A 20,018-nucleotide genomic window follows, 5' to 3' on the forward strand; every position below is an offset into this window, starting at 1 on the left:
ATGGTATTGCCCAAGGGCTGTGGCCTCTTTCTGCAGGATAATGCGCCACAAAGTAAAGTTCAGGAAGGTTCAGGAATTGTTTGAGAAGCACAACAAGTTTGAGGCATTGGCTTGGCATCCAAATTCCCCTCATCTGAATGCAATTGAGTATCTGTGTGATGTGCTGGACAAACAAGATTGATCCATTGAGGCTCCACCTTGCAATGTATAGGACTTAAAGGATCTGTTACTATCATCTTAGTGCCAGAAACAACAGCACACCTTCATATTTTTCATTATATATTTATTCTATACTAAAACATTAATAATAGGCGGTATAGCACAAAAAGCTTCAAAGAATACATCCTCAATAATAAATGGGATCTATGGTTTATTACTGTATGTGAGTGCATTAGTTTTAGTTAATACTAATTACCTAGTAGCAGTTAATACTTCAGTCATAAATCCTTACTAGATGTCAGTGTTACTTAACTATTGCTAACATCGCTCCAATGCAAAATTACACTTCTAGACCAGTGTTTTAAAAAGATCCAGGGAACTTTCTATAACACTTACATCCTGGTTTAAAACCAATCCTATAACTCCTTTTAAAATTCTTCACCTAAAAGCTCAGAGTTTACAGTACATCTCAAAATAAATGTACAAGCATTTCAGCTTCTAATGTACACTGTGGTGCACCATTGGTTTTTTTCCCTGTGTAGAACATTCAAATGGGTCATCTCATACAGGACATGCCAGTCTGCTAGTTTAATAAGTATAAGCCCATAAACTTGACAGCCCTGAAGAAAATCAGCTCAGTCAAACAGAGAACATGAAATCTCAGAGGGCTCAAAAGTCATTATTTTCTTCTTTCCCCAAAGTAAAATGCAGCTGTTAAAAGCAGTATCACCTTGTCTCCACATTTGTTAATTTGTATTCTCCATCCTCTGCACAGCAGAGTGTCACTGTGGTAATTAAATGATATTATATATATGGACCTGGCACTTTAGCCAGGGCTGAAATTCCAGTGGTTAACCACACATATTTACAACAAGGAGACAAAAGTCACAGGGAGCCCAATTCTTGCAAGCCCCTATGTTTAATATGGACATGGCTTTTCCCTTTTAATGTTTTTTTCAGACTACAGAGTAAACCATCCAACTAAACAGTATTTACACGAAAAAATACAGCTACTTTGTATTCGTGGAGAGACATGTCATTATGGAGGAAACCGTTCTTTTACTGAAAACTGAAACATTTGTTTTGTTTATTCACTATCAGCTTCAGAGCATGTTTCTGATGAAGCTTCTTTTTTCTTTTATACAAACTTAGCAAAAACTTAGCCTGGTTTTCACTTAAATTTCAAGTAACTGTGAGTACGATACTCCACTTGTTATCTTTGATAGAGTGATGTGAAAAACAGGTCTCACTGGCCTGAAAATATGTATGGGCTCTTATTGTTTTTAGGCAGGCTGCTGATTTACAGTATATGACATGAACTGGTGGTATGTGAAAATTGGACCCAAAAGCAGACTTATTGCACAAGTAGAAACATTTATTTACAACAAACCTGTCAGAGCTTCGCCGTGTGGAGGTGAGGAAGAGCACACCCAAATGCGAGACTCACAGGTTGGTGAAGGCTGGAGTTAATTGTGAAGAATGGATGAACAGAACATAAGGTGGCTGAACTGACTGAACGAATGAACGACTGACTGACTGACTGAATGGATAGACACACATGTGGGAGAGACAACAGCAATGACAAGACCATGAGCTGGAGAGAACTGATGACTTAAATACACAGACTAATAAGGATGATAATGAGAGACCGGTGAGTACACAGCTGAACATAATCTGACTAATGACACATGGAAGTAACTGGAACAGCAAAACAGAAAATGAGAACGAGTGACAAAATAAATTGAAGTTGAACAAACTGAAAACGATGGGTCAACGACGCAGGAACCCTGACAAAACCAAAACTAAGTGGTCAAACATGACTCGGGCTGCAACGTTCAAAGAGGACCTAGAGTCAAAAAAAAAGGCAGTGGCCGGAGAAGGTTTGCATAAGAGTGGAACACACGTAATGGGGAGCTCTGATCACACGATGGCGTGATGAACTCTGACTGAAACGAAGCAGGCTATGACTGTGCAGGGCTTGCACGAGGCTCTGGTAGTTGCTGCCCCTTGAGCTCATGTAGAGGGGAACCCACTGCCTTGGTCCCTGTAGCAGGTGGTGGTGTGGAGACCGCAGATGGATGGGCAGGCTTGGCTGAGGCAGGAGGCGGGACTCGCTGAGGCCAGTCTTGTGTCTAACAGACCGATGCCTTCCGCCCTCCAGTTCGGCTTGACTGGGCCAGAGTCTATATATGTCTATTTGTAAAAATACATATACACATATAGAACATGCAACTGAGTGGAAGATAGTCTCTCACTCAGAGAACTAAGGTTACAAAGTAACCATGCATTCTGTAGAGACCCTGCTTGAGCACAACCACCTCATCCACACTGCCCCTATAAATGAAAAATCTTGTGTTTCTTGATATCAGAACTTGTGCATTTATGAGTGTTCAGATGTGAGTCACCAACTATTGGTGGTTCAGATGTTTTTTACTCTTACGGTAATCTCTGATTCTTGCCTCCTTTGGATCGTTTCTCTTGGCTTGTCCTATACATTTTTCTGTATTTGCTTCTGAACACATCTTTCTTCTCTGTCTTTTTAAATCCAACATACAAACACATACAGTATCATTTCAAAGGTTAACACTGACGCCTGCAAGAGATTTTGAAAGACAATGGGAACGTGCCATCAGTTTAGACTGGGTCTTAATTATATGCTTCGCATTGTTGTGTAAGAGGGAGCACTTTGGGGGGTGTGAACAGAAATTCAAGCAACACTGTTTGGTGAAGTTTTTTCACTGTTTGTGTATTTTTCGATGCGCTATAGCAACATCTTTACAACAGTTCCTTCAAACAAAACTGTGTTTACTTAAGCAAAATAAACAGTTTTCAGTGTAAGCTAGCTTCAAACTAAGCATCCCTAAATAATTGAAGACTGTTTCACATTAGAACAGAGGAGCCAGAGAGTTGGAAAAAGTATGAAGTCAGTTAAGCTCAAGTCTGACGAAACAACGCAGTACGCACTGGTTTGGAACATAGACTATATAATAGATAGACTTTGCCACTATGACATCATACTAGGGTTTCTGTACTCCACACACTGAAACATCATGCTAAGTTTTTGTTACCATATTTTTTGTGTGTTTGTTCTGTGTTTTTATGGGGTTGTTTTTACCCAGAAGCAACTGTCAGGATCTGGGCAACACAAGGAGGCCAGAGTGAGTTAAAAATCTTCACTAACAAATCCTGAACAGGGGGAGCACTGGGAACATGGGAAAGACCTGAGGGAAGCTGAACTGACATTCCAGCAAAGGACAAGGGTAGACTGGGATAAAGTCCAAGAAAAACAACTCATACATTTAAGAATTATTAGTTCGGGCTTTAAAATCCAGAAGTCTGGTTCAAAATCAAAAATGTACTCACTTATCAAGATATAGTATTGCAAAATTTTTACACTTTCAAAAAAGTGTCTTCACTTTGAGAAAGAAGAGCTTTTAATAAAGTACAATTCAAGCCTTTGGACAAAGTCAGGAAAACTGAAAGACATACAAATATTACCTCAGTCTGTGTGCGTGTGTGTGTGTGTGTGTGTGTGTGTGGTTTTGTGGGCGTGTGTGTATGTGTGTTGAGGGGCATTTTTTTGAACTCCTCAGGCAGTGTGATCCCGACAGCACATTCGTTTCCACTAGCTCTGCAGATGAAAGGCACATACCATGAACCCAAACTACCCTTTCTTCACCTCCTCATCCCCCTCACTCACTCACTCACCCATGTGCGGAAACCCCAGCGTCGGCTGGCTGTCGTGGTCATAGGCTCCTCGTGGGCATATGGACTTCATTACAGAAATGGCTATGCTCAGACAGCATGGATCCTACTGCTGCTTTAATGACCTCAGTTGTAATGAGGCTTTGAGAATGAGAAGGAATACTTGGCTTAAAATGGTGCCTGGAATCAATACTTACCACATGATACGTTGAGTTTCAGGATAAACAAAGTTGATTTTCTTCAGAAAAATTTGCCAGGCATTTACTTCTCCACTACTACTATAATTTAGTTTTGATAGACCAGGGATTGAAAAAGCATAATTGTGCTTGTTGGAGAAAAAGGCCATCAGTCCTTCAATATTTGGGGAGTTTCAACTTTCAGAGCCAATTCAAATAATTTCCATTTTGTCATTATTACTTTTAGATAAATGTTTGCAGTCATGTATTTGTTAATTCAGTTAAACACAGTACTAGAAGGACAGTAAAACATTGTTAACTGGCTCTCAAGAAAAAAATAGCTGTGTTTTATCTGTGAAGCTATAGTAACAAACACTTTCCAGAAACCACTGTGCTGTGATTTGCTCTATAAACAGACTGAAACCTATCAAATATGTCATTTTTTAAAGAAAGCACTGATATACCGATAGCCTTTCTGATTCTTTATTTAACAAGGAAGGTTTGATATTGGTTTTTAATTACTCTGTATCTTAGTGTATGAGTTTCTTTAATAGAGTTTTATCTACAGTGCTTAACAAATTACACCAACACCCAATGTGAGGTTGTTGCCACAGCTGCCATAGATCAGAATCACAGTATTAGTGATTTAAAATATTTTATATGTTGTAATTTTATGCCAAAATATAATTATTGTTGTTATCTATGAGTATTCAAATGTACTGTTGCCAACTTTTTTGGTGGCAATGGTAGTGTGGAAACTCAGGCAACACGGAATAGGCATGACACATAGGATTCTCTGGATACACCAGAGGCTGAGGCTCCTCAGCAGAGACTCCAGCTGATGGTGAAGCCTGGGGCTCCTCAGCAGAGCACCCAACCAGTTTCACTAGACAACGACATCAGCTGCTCCACCTCAGGATTAACCACAAACCAGAGTTAACTGGACCAAAGTTTACTGGGGATTGGAGCTGAGGTACAGTCTCTGCAGTCTAGTCTTTATTGATTTTATGTTGGACCTGGAATCAACAAGATGTGTGAATCATTTGGAAGTTTGTGAATGCTATAACTGTAATCATCCATTGGATGTCACTGGTAGGCTCTGTCTTTGAGGCTTTGAAGCTTCAAATCTTTTGTTGATACAACCAGGAAGAAGAAGTACAAAATACAAAACTAAAGAAAATCGAGACATCCCAAACATCAAAATGTGCAGTTACATTGCATTATGTATTATGGACATCAGAAAAGCTGATTTTAGGGAAAGTCTTTGCAAATCAGCATCCTTGAGAGTTCAAAGGGAGGTTGCTGAAGGGTGTGAAGCTTAAATCGAAGTCCCATGAGGGAAATGAGGATCCAGACCTACAAGCTGTCGGCCTCTAGGCACCTTTTAGAAACTGGGAGATCAGACACGATTCATTCCGACTGAGTGCTGAGCGTACAACACAAACTGCCTTAATCGATGCCAGCTTACCTCGTTGCACTTGTCCAGCTTGGACTGCAGAAACTGCAAGACGGTTTCCACTGTGGCCCCATGGGGTCTATCAGGCAGTTTAATTCCAGGGGCAGGGGGGCCTTGTTTCCAAGACAGTATTTTAATTTTCTCACTGTTATCTTTCAGTAACCATGCCATGTGTGTCAAGGAATCTGCAAAACACCTCTTGCATAACAATGTGGCAACAAGTGACAGAATGATAGTGTTTACCCTTTCGGACAGGCCTTAATCTGTTCTGCCTCTCAGCCTGATGTCATCAAAGTGGATGAATAATCTTTGGATTACAAGTTTCTCTCATCTTAACCTTTAAACTGTGAAATGATCAACAAATGTGTTTGATATTGCATGCTTTTTTTTCAATCTCATCATACTGTGATGATGTGTATGACACTTATTTACTTATTTTCACTGAAACAGCAGCCCATCTCTAGTGTAGCAGTATCACAAACTCTCCATTCTACATTCAGACCTTTGTTCCTGTGAATTGTAGAAGTACCAGCAGTTGTATCATTCACTTCTTTTAAATGTATTTCAGTAGAAAGGACAAAATTATGTGTTTTCCACAGGGTTTATTATTATCTTTGCTGCAGAAATGGATACAGTTTAGTTTTCTTTTCTTCATTTCAATGAGTTTGTAAGATGAAACCATCTAGATCATCAATTGCTGCTGTTTGGACCTTGTTAACTGCTTGTGTACAAAGAATGTAAATGTTTAGCTGCATTGACTCCCCGCCTGTAATCAGCAACTGTAGATATCACTAGTGGAGTGGCAGTAGAAAGATAATAACCAGCGTCTTGTCTGGGACTCCGTGTCTGTGAGTTTCCTGTTTTATTCTGAAGGTCTCTGTTTCATGTGAGTGTGTTCGATTTACGTTTCCCCTGTCACGTCAGTTCTGATTTCTCCCAGGTGTGTTCCCCTCCTGTCTCTCATCCCTTGATTATTGCTGTGTGTATTTAAGCCCTGTGTGTTCTCCTACCTGTTGCTGGTTTGTCTGCGTTATTTCCCTGCATCACCCTATTGTGGTTCCCCGAGTGTCCCTGCATCTCCATTTCAGGTCTGCTTGTGTTAGTTTTTCCCAGTTTAGTTAATCTTAGGTTCTGCACTTGCCACCTCCTTTGCTGCTTGTTCTATCTCTGTCGCAATAAAGCTCACTCTCATCAAAGTCAGTGCTTGCATCTTGGGTCCTACTTCCAACCTCCACTCGTCTGCCACTGCGGACGTAACAGTTACACACTGATTTTTCTGATTCTGGTCTTTTCATTGATTTGCTGATGTTGAAAAAAAAAAAAACCTTTAGATGAATATCAGTCAGCATTATGGCCCTTCAGAGGTTCAGGCCAGTAAGCTGGAGATGATTTGTTAAACAACAAAAAAGGTCACTGAGAGGAAACTCATGTTTAGTCTCTGCCAGGTTTACTTGCAGACACGCTGAACATCCACCATGAGAGCTGACACTGAACTGCAGCTGATTATGGTTATTAGTTAAAGTGCAGGAGCTAACTAAAGTCTGAGGTTTTTAAAATTACTGGTCTTTGGTGTCTGTGTACTTAACACATATTGAATGATGAACCCTAGAAGTTTATTTTCTAAAGCAGAGGTAGGATATAGCACTAAAAAAAAAAGTTGAACTCTTTAACTTCTTGGTCTCATTGAAGAAGTTGAAGGAAACAAACAGCAAAACACTGTCTTTGTTATTTTTTTTAAACCATCTGTGCTGATGATGTAATTTTTGTCTGTTCTAACAGGTTTGTGTTAAGAAAGTGAGGAAGATTATAACGTTAGAAATATTAGAAAACAAAGAGCTTGTGATATGCAGATGGGGAGCGTCTTTACACCCTCAGCTGTCAGTCATCTTAATCCATTAACAACACTGACAGAAGCTTGCTGCGAGAATAATTTAGCGGTGTCAGTGTCAGCTAATTATATTTTATTATATTTTAAAAACAAATCAGTTCTTGTTTGGATTTGACTGATCTTTCTTTTTGAGATACACTTCCAAACAGCTTTCCTACACTTATGCTATTCATCGATCATTTACTGGAAGTATCATGATGATGGCAGAGCGCTGGGTTGTCTGAAGTGTCACTGTGGACTCATAATTTGCACAGATAGCTCATCATTGCTGTTGAAGTAGGTCTCAGCTATGACCAAATTAAGAGAAATCATGCAACGCTAACTTCAATCCCCTACTACTACTTACCCGCTTGCATGTTTACTAATTACTGTGTTAATTCACACTAGACCACTTCCTCTCGTCCTACCATCCTCTGTTCCTCTAGCCTTTATGATCACCTGGACCCCATCAACATCTTACTTTAATAAAAGTGAATTTCATGTTTAGTGTAATATTTGCAGTCTCACAAACTCAGAAGTGCCTGATGTTTTTGGGCATGCTTAAAATTATCACCACAACTTTAATATTGTGTGAATTCAATTTAAAGGACAAGTGTCATCTCTGGAAAGAAACTGCGGTCAGTTTGCATGTGTTTGTGAATTTTCACCTGTTCCATTACGGCTGAATCACTGCTGATTTCAAATTTATTTCAAAACCTTAATTTGATGTCAAAAGCACAGTATGTAACATGTAGAATGGTGTCCTTTTTTAGAGACCATCAGAAATTTGTGGTCTTCTGGAACTTGTATTCTCTCATTTGTTCCCTTAATATTTATAGCTACATACATTCACACTCATTTGCTGCCAATAGTTTTGTAGTTATGGGTGGTTTATTCTCATTTTTGCACCTTTTTCTGTTTTTCTTTCCACATGTGATTTCTGTTGCTGAACTGATCCTGCCTGCTGGCTCTCCTCATCTCATCATTTGCCCATTTGCCCCCTTCTGAATGCATTATGTTTAGTAAAGATAAGCTATTTATTAGTGTTCTGAATCATATATCAAGTGAAGGTCTAACACATTGAAAACTTCACGTATATCACTCATTAAAATGATAGTGAGAACAGATAATTGATTTTAGGCAGAACTAATTCTAGTAAACTCTATCGCTTGGTTTAAGTAACTACACTCAAACATTGTGAATTTTTATTAATAGTTAAACCATCACAAATACATTTCAAAACTCCATAGAACCCAAAACACAATGGTGGTTTAGAGCTACCAATTGTTTTCACTACTTTTTAGCTAAAGAGTGTTTGTTGTTTCAAAATGGAGAAAAGGAAGCCTGATGCTGTTAGGATGCCTGGGTCGTCGACCCAGGGCTTTTGAGTTTATATTATTTATACTGTCTAGTTTTTGGTTTCTTTGAGTTCTATCTAATGGCTTATGTCTCTGTCTTCTTTAGTTGCTCTGTCTCCCCTATCACCTGCATCCCCTTGTCTAGTTCGTGTCTATGTGTATCTTAAGTTCCTATATCCCCGTGTTCAGTCAGTGTTTGTGTCTGCCCTGTTCCCACGTCTCTGTTCCCTTTTGTTATAGTGCCTGCCCGTGAGTCTGTGTTATGTTTCCTGTTTTACTTTGAAAGTCCATGTCTGATGTTAATGTGTCTGGTTTTGCTTCCCCCTTGTCTCGTTAGGCCTGATTTGCCCCAGCTGTGTTTCCCTCCTGTTACCCATTCCCTGATTGCTCCCTCTGTGTATTTAAGCCCTGTGTTTCTTGGTGTCTGTGTCGCGATCTACCGTTTATTTTGCTGTGTGTTTTGTCAATCCGCCGGTGTTAGTTTATTTTTGACCTTTTTCCCCAGTTATGTATGTTTGAGTTCTGTCTCCGGAGTCTGCACCTTGGGTCCTATTCCTGCCTGCACACAGCCACACCTAACAGATGCGTAACTCATGGGTGAACCTATATGTGTGTATGCTCTGCTTTTCATTGGCTTCAGTAATGAGCATTATAACTGCTTTAAAAGTCTTAACTTAAACACGTCCTTGACAGCCTGTGGAAATTTTTGATAAATAAGATAAGTAAGTAAAAATAAATAATAATAAGTCTTCACTTATCCCGTGTAGCTCCCATTTGGAACAATCCAGATATTTGTCCAAAAATTAGAACCTACTGACTTTTGCATCATGGCATGTAAAGGGGATAGAAAGAATCTAGAACATATTATTCAAGAGAGAAACTTTATTTTGTTGCGAGAACTTGTATCAAAATATGGAGTTAGTGACAATAAAGTTCCTGAAAACCAGCAACTTAAATTCATCATACAGAAAAAGTTTAAGCCCAATCCACTGAATTTAGAAAAGCCTATATGGATTACAGAATTTTTATATTTCTCTACTCCCAGATTGTCATCATTTTCCCTTCAAATGGAAAGTAAGAGCACCTTGAGGCAACTTTTTTGTGGTTTGGGATTATATAAATTGAAATGAATGCTGGTCAGCAGCCAACAGTCAGGTAAAACTAAAATCAAAGACAAAAAAACAAAAACTCAAAAATATTGTTTAGTGGGAACATTATGGGAATCTAAATATGCAATTTGTGACATAAATAAAACCGCAATGTACATTTTTCCTGAACTGAACTTTAACACAGAGACAAACATTGTTGCCTGGATCAGACCACGATCAGACTGAGTTTTGCATTTATAGGCCAAATCTGAGAATTTCTCATTCTTTCAATACAAACAGTTTTCTTCAACTAGGGGACATTGGCATGAACTGTGGCTGATCACACTTGTGGTCTGGCAAAGACTTTACAGCAATTCTCTGGTCCTAAATAAAATCTTTGTGTCTACAATATGAGAGACTTGATAATCAAACAAAGTCCCAGGAATATGATGACACATAGACAGAAGAAATGGAGTGACAGGAGGAGCAGGATGTCTCCCAGCAGATTGATCCCCTGAGGGCGAAGTACTGGCACAGTGGGTTGGAGTGGGGGAGGAAGAGGAAGAGGTGGCATAGTCTGAGGTACCTCACAGTAAACACCTGTCCAGCCCTGGTAGCACTGGCAGGTAAACTTTTGCTTCATATCCAGGATGTCGTGGTTGTTTAGGTGGCCACTGATGTGAAAGCGAGGGCCGCTGGGAGCTGAGTTGTGGTGGATGTGGAAGAAGCGTGGGTTCAGGTGTAGGTAAGTGTCTGAGTCCAGGCTCTTACGGATGCATCTACCGTTCTTTTTGCACAATGCTTTGCTGCACAGCTTAGCTGCTGATGTGACATTGATGACATAATGTCCCAGAGGACCATTGATGTACTTCTTCACCGTTAGGCAGTTTCTCTAGGGGAGGAAGGAGAAATTCTAAGTCAAACGTATAAGACGTTTATTAGAATAATATATTGTATTTAATTTTCAACAGCATTGTCAACACCATTAGCTTTTTTATTCCCTACTTTAAAGACATTTTCTTGTGCTGAACTGTCATAAAATATAAAGGCTAAGAACTAGAAAAGCACTAATAAATTATGCCCTCCAATGACTAATATACTGCTTTAAAGTTTGGAGGTGATCCAATGAAAACTAAAGCATTTGATTAATTTGAATAACCCTGACCTTTGACCTATGACCTTGAAGCATTACATAGTAAAATGGAGTATTTTATTATGTTTACCACTGTAATTTATAGACAAACATGCAGCCAGAAACAGAGTGAAACCGAAAGAAGCTCATTTCAAATCATTTCCCCTCTGTCTTATGAAAACGGTATTATTATGGGGCTCACCTCTAAATGCGCATGAGGACAGAGTGAAGAGTTTTAGGACAGTGCCAAAGTTTTGGCAGTGCAATAGGAGCATTGAGCCATCTGTGCAAAGTGCTGATTAGTCACTGATTCTGATAACGTGACTGGTTAAAATATTCTCCTCCTGAAAGTGAGACTCTTGCAAATACATATACCATAAGGCCAGCCACAAAATTACTCTTCATAACTTTCAGTCACAAAACTGACACTGAGCCTCGTTATGTTAACATCTAAAGAAGTCTTTTGGCTACTGCAGACATTAGTAAATCTGGGCCCAAATGGGCCTTCTTTAAAATACCAGCCTTGTGAAGGGATATTTTCACAGGGTGTTTTTGTTTATAAGACCTCCATAAAACAACAGGGTTAGAAAACACTCTGGCATGTTTGGCAGTCCATCGTCTTGTAGTTTCAGTATAGCTAACATCAAGGCATCACATTGGAGACTAGTGTAAGGTCTTTGTTTCTGTGTTTTCAGACAGTAAAGGAACTGCACAGAAATTAGTGTGATTTTTTTTCTGTTTTTTGCATGTACCACAGTGATTTTGAGTGGTGGTGGGCACTGCAGACTTTTCTTATGTTTTTTCCCCCCTTTGGGTTGCAATGTAAATTGTCATGCATTTGAGCTTTGACATGTGGTGTTTGCTTTTTAAATATATTCCTTGCAGTGCTTCTCGTGTCTTTTATATGTTAGGCCACTGTAGTGCAGCACAATTAGTTTTATTTTAGCAATTAACTTATTTTAGAAGGAAGTTCTTTTTTATTGTTTTATTTGGTGCTGCTTTTGCACATCAAGACTTTAGCTCATTTTGAAAATGGTGGCAGTAAAATGTCTCAAAGGTTGGGACAGAGACATGTTTACCACTGTGTGGTATCTCTCCTTTAAATAAAAGTCTGTGATTTTCGGGGATCTCTAGAGACCAGTTGCTGGTTATGTTCACACATGGCTTCTTCTTTGCATTATAGAGCTTTAACCTACATTTTTGAATGGCATCCTCATTACCATCATCAATCCCAGCCAATCTACCTTAACTCTTCTATCCCTCTGCTGACGGTGGCCTCTAGAGGGTTTTCATAAAGTCGTCCTTCTGATGGTCGCCTTCATTACCATTGTCAGCCTTCAGTAATGGACACACAGGGCCTTTGTTGGCACCATCAGTACAGCCAACCCTCCTGAACTCCATCTCTGGCACTGCCCGCCTGGTCAGCCTCCTGAAGTGGCCTGTCTTCTCCCCTGACCTCTTGGCCTGGCCACCGAACTTTGTCTCCTCTGCTCACCTCCTGACTGATCCGGTGGCCGATGAACTATTTCATCCTTGCTGTGGGCCAAACAGTCAGCCCCTGAATTGCTTCATCCCTGCCCCAGGCCACCTCCCAGCCCCCAGAACTACCTGATGGCAGCCATCAAATTCAAAATGAGCAAATATTTTTCTTATGATAAATTTTTCTTTTTTTTTTATTTACATTTTACACAGCTCCTCAAATTTTTTTAAATCTGTGTTTCTATTTTTGTCTGTATGTCTAGCAGTTACCTGTGATTGAGCATACTCTGAGGATCCCCAAAGGACGACACCTGATGCTCCCAAGGCAGCGCTTTCCCCAATAGTATGAATCAGGTCACTCTTAAAGAAAAGGACAGGTGTATATTTTGCCAGTAAACACTGTTAACACTTCAATTTATGATGCCTTTAAAGAGATCCAGGAATTCTTTATATCCACCATTGCACAATCTATTAATTTTCTCTTGTCTACAACCATCTTTGTGGTAAATACTAGGATATGTTAACGTCAAAAGAGCAAAGCAAAGCAGGGATAATTGTGAAGTGGATCATAAGGAAAAATGGTCCCCCAAACATTGCAAAATATTGCAGTATGTTGTATACAGCTTAATTATTAGGCCAATAGACACTTTTTTGCTTTTTAAATGTTTCCAGTTGGCACACACACCATGAAGGTGTAATTAAAGAGCTTAAGGCCTACCTCTGACAGAACTACAAAGGTGTAGGCATAGAATGGTCGGGAGTAGACAAACACAGGCAATGTGAAATCCACGCGTGCAATGGATGCAATCCTCATAGCTTCCTTGACTCGATAATGGACAAACTTGACTGTGTTAGAGGAGGACTTTAGCTCATAGTCTAGGTAGATGGATGGATAGAGGGCTGTGCTCTCCTTCCAGAGCCATATCAGATGGTCATTGCGAACATGTTCAACATTTGGACATTCCCCAGTGTAATGTTGTGGATGTTGTTTGTAGCCATAGTTGTAGCAGTCTGGAAACAGATAAAACCCCCACAGTCCACCTGGTCTGCGACCTTGAGCCAGTGCCAAGGTCAGATTCATGAAAGCTTGTCCAGCTCTCTCAAAGCCTTCCTTCGCTTCCTTTTCAACTTTGCTCTCTGGCCAATTTGGGTGAAGTTTTCGGATCTGTTCCCTGGACCTTTTGCGGTAGATGTCTTTAGAGCCCCAGTTTCTGACCCACTGAGGCCTCCAGTTCTCCCAGTCAATGACGCCTAAACCTCGGAAATCTTTGTGGGGGATCAACTTGTCAATGTCAGCCCGGGCTTTTCCAAGATGTTTGGAGATGCTTTGGTTCTGCGGCAGGCCACCATTTATTGGGATCCCAGAGTTCGAGTAGTATGGGTAGTATCCCAGACGGCTGTGGTAGAAGATGGTGACATTTGGTCCACTTAGAGTTTCATTGAGGTTTGCTACAATATCAAAAATGCTAAGGTCCAAGTCCACCTTGAATCGAAGCCGACATGACTCAGTGGGAGCATTCCAGACTACAACAAAAGGCTTATGAGGTATCAGAGGTGGTTGGGTTGGTTTGGTCTGGTCACCATCAACTATGCAAACCCATAAGACCAGCAGCAGTAGATGGCGTGCCATTAGCACCATGGCCCTTGATTCCTCAAAGAACAATTAGTAGTCCTGCACAGAGAGAGAGAGCAGATATTACATTTTCAGAGGGAAAATAAATGCATTATGAGCTTCAATGAGCAGGAACAATCATGAAGCACATAAGTGATGAGCACTGAAGTGAATGCTCTAAATTCCCCAATAATGCAAGAAACAAAGCTACCTTGTTCTGCAAAGAGCAATGGAGTGAATATTGGTGCAAATGACAAGAGAGAGAGGGGCTGGTAAAACCACACACTTTTTAAACATTAAAACCACCAATATGAGATAGTTTGAGGAAAGTCTGTGGTGAATTAGCAAAGTGTCCCTTAAAAAAAATTGCAGAAAGAAATCAGAAAAGCCACAGTAATATTTTGTCATGAATTTTAAACATAGTTAAATTTAGTAGAAAGTTGTTAGTGCTTCTGGAGGCAGTGAACAACTTCTAAATGTGGATATCATCTTTTCATAAATTAACTTAAATACCTAAAAACTTAACTGTTATTTACTACTACATGGCTCAAACACACCAACCACAAAATGCAGACATACCTGTGAGTCATGGTGCAGGGGACAGTCACATATTCTAAAGGTAAAACTAGCAACAAGCTTGATTTATAGTCACTCCAATGGCTGTATGCATGCCAACTGTGACATCACCATTTATGCTGGTATTGGAAGGCAATTTGCTGCATGCTTCTTGTGAATGAAAGAGATCGCCACTGAGTAAATTAATGATGAAATAAATTAAAGTACTTACAAGAAGAATTGAAATATGTTCAGTTGATGTGCCTTATTATTCATTCACTCTTCTATAGGATTATGGTCATTTAAAAACTACTTTTTAAAGTATTAAACACTGATCTTTAAAATGTTTTATATTTTTAAAAAAAAATTGTATTAGACATTTCATTATAAAGACCTCAAAGTACACTTTGCAAGTCCTCCTTTTTGCATTAAGTAGTTCAACCCGTTGTGGTCTCTGCTAACACAATGATGGTCATCAACCCAGCAACTCTCCTCACCCATCGTATCATAGATTTGCTACATGAAGGAAAATGAAGCACAATCCAAAGGGTTTAACAATAAATATAACTCAACAAACTCAAAACACAACATGCATATTATTTTAGTTAACATTTAGAAGTTTTGATACTGCACATGCTTACATTGATGCTTTCCCACTAGCCAACCAAATTAAATATTTATACATGTTGATGGTAAAACGCATAGACTTCAGTCAAAGCATAAGAATGTTTTAAAAGAAATGATTGCAGTGAAATTAAACATTTAAATAGTGCTTATTTAAACTGCAAAATAGTAAAAGTGAATCAAAAACTAGGTTTCATGAACTCAAAAATGTAACAGGAACTCATATTTAACTTAACAGTTTAAAAACTATATAATGCCTTTAAGTAAATATCGTACAAATATGACAAAGCTTGAAAATAGGTTGTCTGATATTTGCCTTTTCATAATCTTTTCAGTAGTGTCAGAATGAGACACTTACTTACTAAATTCTACAAAGTATGTTTGCTTTAAATCTACAGTAGAAACCCCATTGTATATATAGTCATGCACACATGCAGTAGGACAGGCAAACTCTTGTTTAGCCTTTTTCAAACTAAGACTGTTATTTTCTTCGATCACTGTTCTCTACAGCTTTTTATGTTACACCATCATCCACTAATTGCTCTTGGAACCCCTCACGAGCAAGTAATCATATTTCATTTTTTCCAGAGTTAGGGGAAAGACATTGTGGCCAGTCTCTTAGGAAACATGGGTACTGAGGTTGTCTCCAAGAACGCATGGAAAATCTCCCATCATTCTTTTTTCAGGACTGTAACCAGAGCAGGGGAGCAGGAAACCACTGGTGGACTGAGGCTTCTCTGATCATTTCTGCTTTACATTCACCTAAGAAAGCCCTGGATTGTTCACCAATGATTTTAATGGCACAAGAAGTGTATGATTTCAGTAGTTTTGGATCAGTAAGTTGAGAACTGCAGAAGAATGTGGACGAGAAGAAGGCAGTTACAGTCACAAATAAGTTCTTGAAAGATTATCAGAAGGTTTCCTCCCACTCAGATTAAAATGCATTTCTTTAGGCAGTGTGTTTTGCACCAGCTTCAATATCCTGCAGACTGAATGTTTTTTTCTGGTGATGCTAATCCAAGACAAGCAGAGTGTGGTGAAGGCCCTCAGGCTGGTCTCCAAGCCACTGAAAGCAGGAACCCCTGGAAACATGGTGAATTCAGACCACAAGAAAGACCCCCCAAGTACAAGATCTGAGTATAAACATCCACATGAGATTCAATTTTATGTTTCATCACAGATGAATGCAATGGAACTGTGAGTGAGAAGAAGCAACCGAATTCATCTGGTCCAGACTGGAACAGGAAGTAAACTGTTGTTGTCATGTGTCATGATTAACAGTTGGTTGATCCACCCCTTTGATCTAGATCAGAATATCTAAACAGCTATAAACTAACTATAACTCCTGGATATTTGGTATTAAATTTTGGTCAAAACTTGATTAGGCACAAAATGGATCCAAGTTTACTTTGTATATTTTTTCATTTTTAGGGAAGCAAACTGCTTTGAAACGTGATTTAGTCACTGGTTATCACTTAGGTGATCTCTCATTTCATCCAGTTTCATCAACAGGTTGTTCACTTCATTATTTGTCTTTGTTATCAACTAATCACGTTCCCACTGGCCTCATCTCAGAACTCATTCTGGGTTCATAGCTTTAAATATTAACACATTCAACTCTACTAATGACCTCACTAAAGATCTTTTTTTTAAAAAACATTAGCATTATTATCCTTAATGTGTTTAATACACCCACCAATATTGGTTTTCAAAGCATTATTTAAAGGTTTAAATCATAATGTTGAGCATATCTGCATTCTGAAGTTAGCCCTGTGCTTTGATAAGTAAAGTAAATAAAGTGTATTTATATAGCAACGTTTCACAGACAGATGTGACAAAGTGCTTCACACGAGAGGTAACGAAGAACAACACAATCATAAATGCATCATAAAAGCACTGGTCTAATGAAAAGCTTTTTGAAATAAAATGTTTTTAGCTGCTTTTTGAAGGTCTATGAATTAATGACCTCAGTGTACAAAAAGAGGTGTATATATATATATATATGATATATATATATGAATCAAATCAGCAATATAGTGAGGGGCCTGTCCATGTAATGTCCATGTAAAATTTTAAAATGAAATCTAGATCTGATTGGGAGCCAGTGTAGCAACTTTAAAGCAGAAGTTATATGATTTCCTCTGTTTGAGCGAGTCAGTAGTCTCGCTGCAGAGTTTTGGAGAAAAATAAAATAAATTTAAAAAGCAGATTCTTACTATCCGTTTTAAGTTTCGCTCCCAGGAAAAGCTTAATCACAAATAACAACTAAATTACTGAGGCTACGCTTCTGCAAGAGACCTAAATCACCCGGTTGCTGTTTAATGTCAGGCATTGAACTGTCCGGTGCAATAATCAAGGTTTCAGTTTTGTCTGGCTTTAGCTGTAAGTAGCTGTTGTTCAACCATTGCTTAATGTTTTTTAAGCAGTCAATCAAAGCGGAGAGTTGGTAATCTTCAGAAGCAGTATGGCTGAATATCATCAGCCAAAGGATGATAAGAAACATCAAGAAACTGCTGTATTATCTGGCCTAAAGGAAGAATGTATATTAAAAACAGAATAACTCCCAGCACCGAGCCTGTAGGAACTCCAGCACCATTCAGACATAATCTGATTTGCAGACACACTAAAACTCCTATCAAAGTAGACCAAGAGTGAGAAGGGGGGGCCTCACTAGCAGAACAAGAAGGAGGCTTTGCGGAAATTTAGGCATTGATCTTTAATCTTATCAACTAAAAATTGAAGAAAAGACACACCAATACTGCACTGGGGCACGCAGTAAGCACAAAAAGCGAAACACCATATCGATGCATGTAATGTTTGACCCATCACTACCTGAAATGTTAGCAAGCAAGCAAGCAAAAGTCCTTTTCTGATGCAGATAATGCATTGCTGTGACAAAAAAATCATGTGACTAATGACAATGTCATGCGGAGGAGAGAATCATATCTTGTCTTAGGTGTTGTTTGTGTGTTTACATTGTTTGGCTCGTTATCATCCACTGTACTAAAAAGCAGAATAAGAGCCACTTTAAGAAAAAAAATTAATTTGGGTCATTTTGAAAATAAAGTCGAAATTTCAAGATTTAAGTCAAAATACTATTTTGAGAAAAAAGTCAAAATACTATTGTTTTGTCCTGTAATGTTAGATATCAAACTGCACCACTAGAGACTGGTGCCGTAAAAAAGAAGAAAATGTTGTCCAGCAAAAGTCACGATTGCAAACTGATAAACATACATGTAATTTCCTGCTGCATTCAGTGATGTAAGTTTATGTGCCTTGTTCATTAAAAGGCACTTGTTCCTTGCTGAGGACTTGTTTGATTATCAGCCCCCAATACAACCACTTTGAGAATAAAATAACTATATGATAAATAATGGAGCCCTGAAATAGAGAAACCTGATTTAAAAGTGATACCTGTCACTGAATAAAATACACACTAATGAACTTACTTTAGAACACATTTTACTATACTTCAGTGCTAAATCATATACCTGTTACTTCCGATTTTTACTGAGAAAGTTCACTGGAAAATATATCCTATAATCTTTGTAAACAACAAAATGCAAATGCTTAACCTGCAGAGCAATGATATTAAAGTGAGGCTAAGCAAATTTTGTCCAAATGGAGTGTACTTGCAATAAACAGTTTCTTTCTTGTGAATATTTTAAATAAGTAGTTGCAAAAATGTTTCTTCCATCTCTGTTGTCATGCTGTGTGATGTTAGCATTGCTGGAAGCAGTAATATCTTAGCCTAACATTGTCAATCTGGCAAATTGTCAAATGAGTTGCCCAAAACTTGCGACAACCCAGTACCTACATATGATATAGACATTTTTAACTGTTATTGAATGATGAGTCTTTTTGTCTTTTCACACTGGGACAACGGCAAAGGACAGTAGCTCACTGCCAGGCACAGTCACAACTTCTCACAGTCTCGGTTAAGGGCAACTAACGATTTTCCACCGTTTTGCTTTTTAATGGCCACTAACTACCAAGCAAAACTTCACACTATTAGCAACTATGGAAATACTGATTCCTTGTCTAGTATCTGCTATTTATCGTTTGATGAGGTAAAACAGTTTAAAGAAGCTATAATAGCAATTTTCTTGAACAGATTACATACCTTCCCCTTCTTTACTGAATGTGCTTCAAATTAAGACCTGTTGGTGGATGACTGCCTCCTCTCTTGGTGTTGTAAAACTCAGAAAATCTCCATCTGATAAGCTGTGAATGATCTCTTTGTCTCTGCACCCAATTCTTTTGGGTCCCTGGGGTGATATCAGGGCAGAAATGCCCGAGTATTGTTTTGTTGTCCCCTCCTCCAACGTTACTCAATACTCACAAAGCCATCTTCATAAAGAAAGTCTTTAATAAATGCAACATATTGACAACAGTTAGGATTAATTCATGGAGGGGTTTTGTTTTGAGAATTTCCTTAAATGACCAGATTTTAGATTTTAAGAAACGTTTTAATGTGAAGAAGAGAACACTTTAGAGCAACAGATGGTCAGAGCATCTCCATGACCATGTTCATTTACTCAGTCATGATCAGAGGTGGAGAGTAACAAAGTACATACCCTTGATTAATGTATTGTAGTAGAATTTTTAAATAACTGTGTTTTACTTGATTATTTTTCCTTTTTCCTTTTAATCCTTACATTTTCACACCAATATCTGGACTTTCTACTCTTCACAATTTCCAAACAAGCTTGTTGCTTTTGGTTTAAGACATTTGAGGGGAGTCATTTTTTCAAGTCAATGCATGCCTTTATACAATCAAACTTTGAACCTAAACAGTAATACATGA

At 38.7% G+C, this 20,018-nt stretch overlaps 1 protein-coding gene across 1 annotated transcript; it reads right to left on the minus strand.

The window, feature by feature from the left end:
- Positions 1-9,583: 9,583 nt before the first annotated feature.
- hyal6 (hyaluronoglucosaminidase 6) lies at positions 9,584-19,469 on the minus strand. The gene is made up of 4 exons (XM_005933568.2): positions 19,335-19,469; positions 13,139-14,092; positions 12,691-12,780; positions 9,584-10,701 (listed from the first exon to the last, which is right to left on the minus strand). The coding sequence occupies exons 2-4, from the start codon at positions 14,057-14,059 to the stop codon at positions 10,213-10,215; spliced, it is 1,500 nt and encodes a 499-aa protein (XP_005933630.1). The 5' UTR covers positions 14,060-14,092; positions 19,335-19,469; the 3' UTR covers positions 9,584-10,212.
- Between the last annotated feature and the right edge of the window lie 549 nt (positions 19,470-20,018).

This window comes from Haplochromis burtoni, unplaced genomic scaffold (assembly GCF_018398535.1).
Source record: "Haplochromis burtoni strain Fernald_Lab_line unplaced genomic scaffold, NCSU_Asbu1 Contig_169, whole genome shotgun sequence".
Classification (NCBI taxonomy): domain Eukaryota; kingdom Metazoa; phylum Chordata; class Actinopteri; order Cichliformes; family Cichlidae; genus Haplochromis; species Haplochromis burtoni.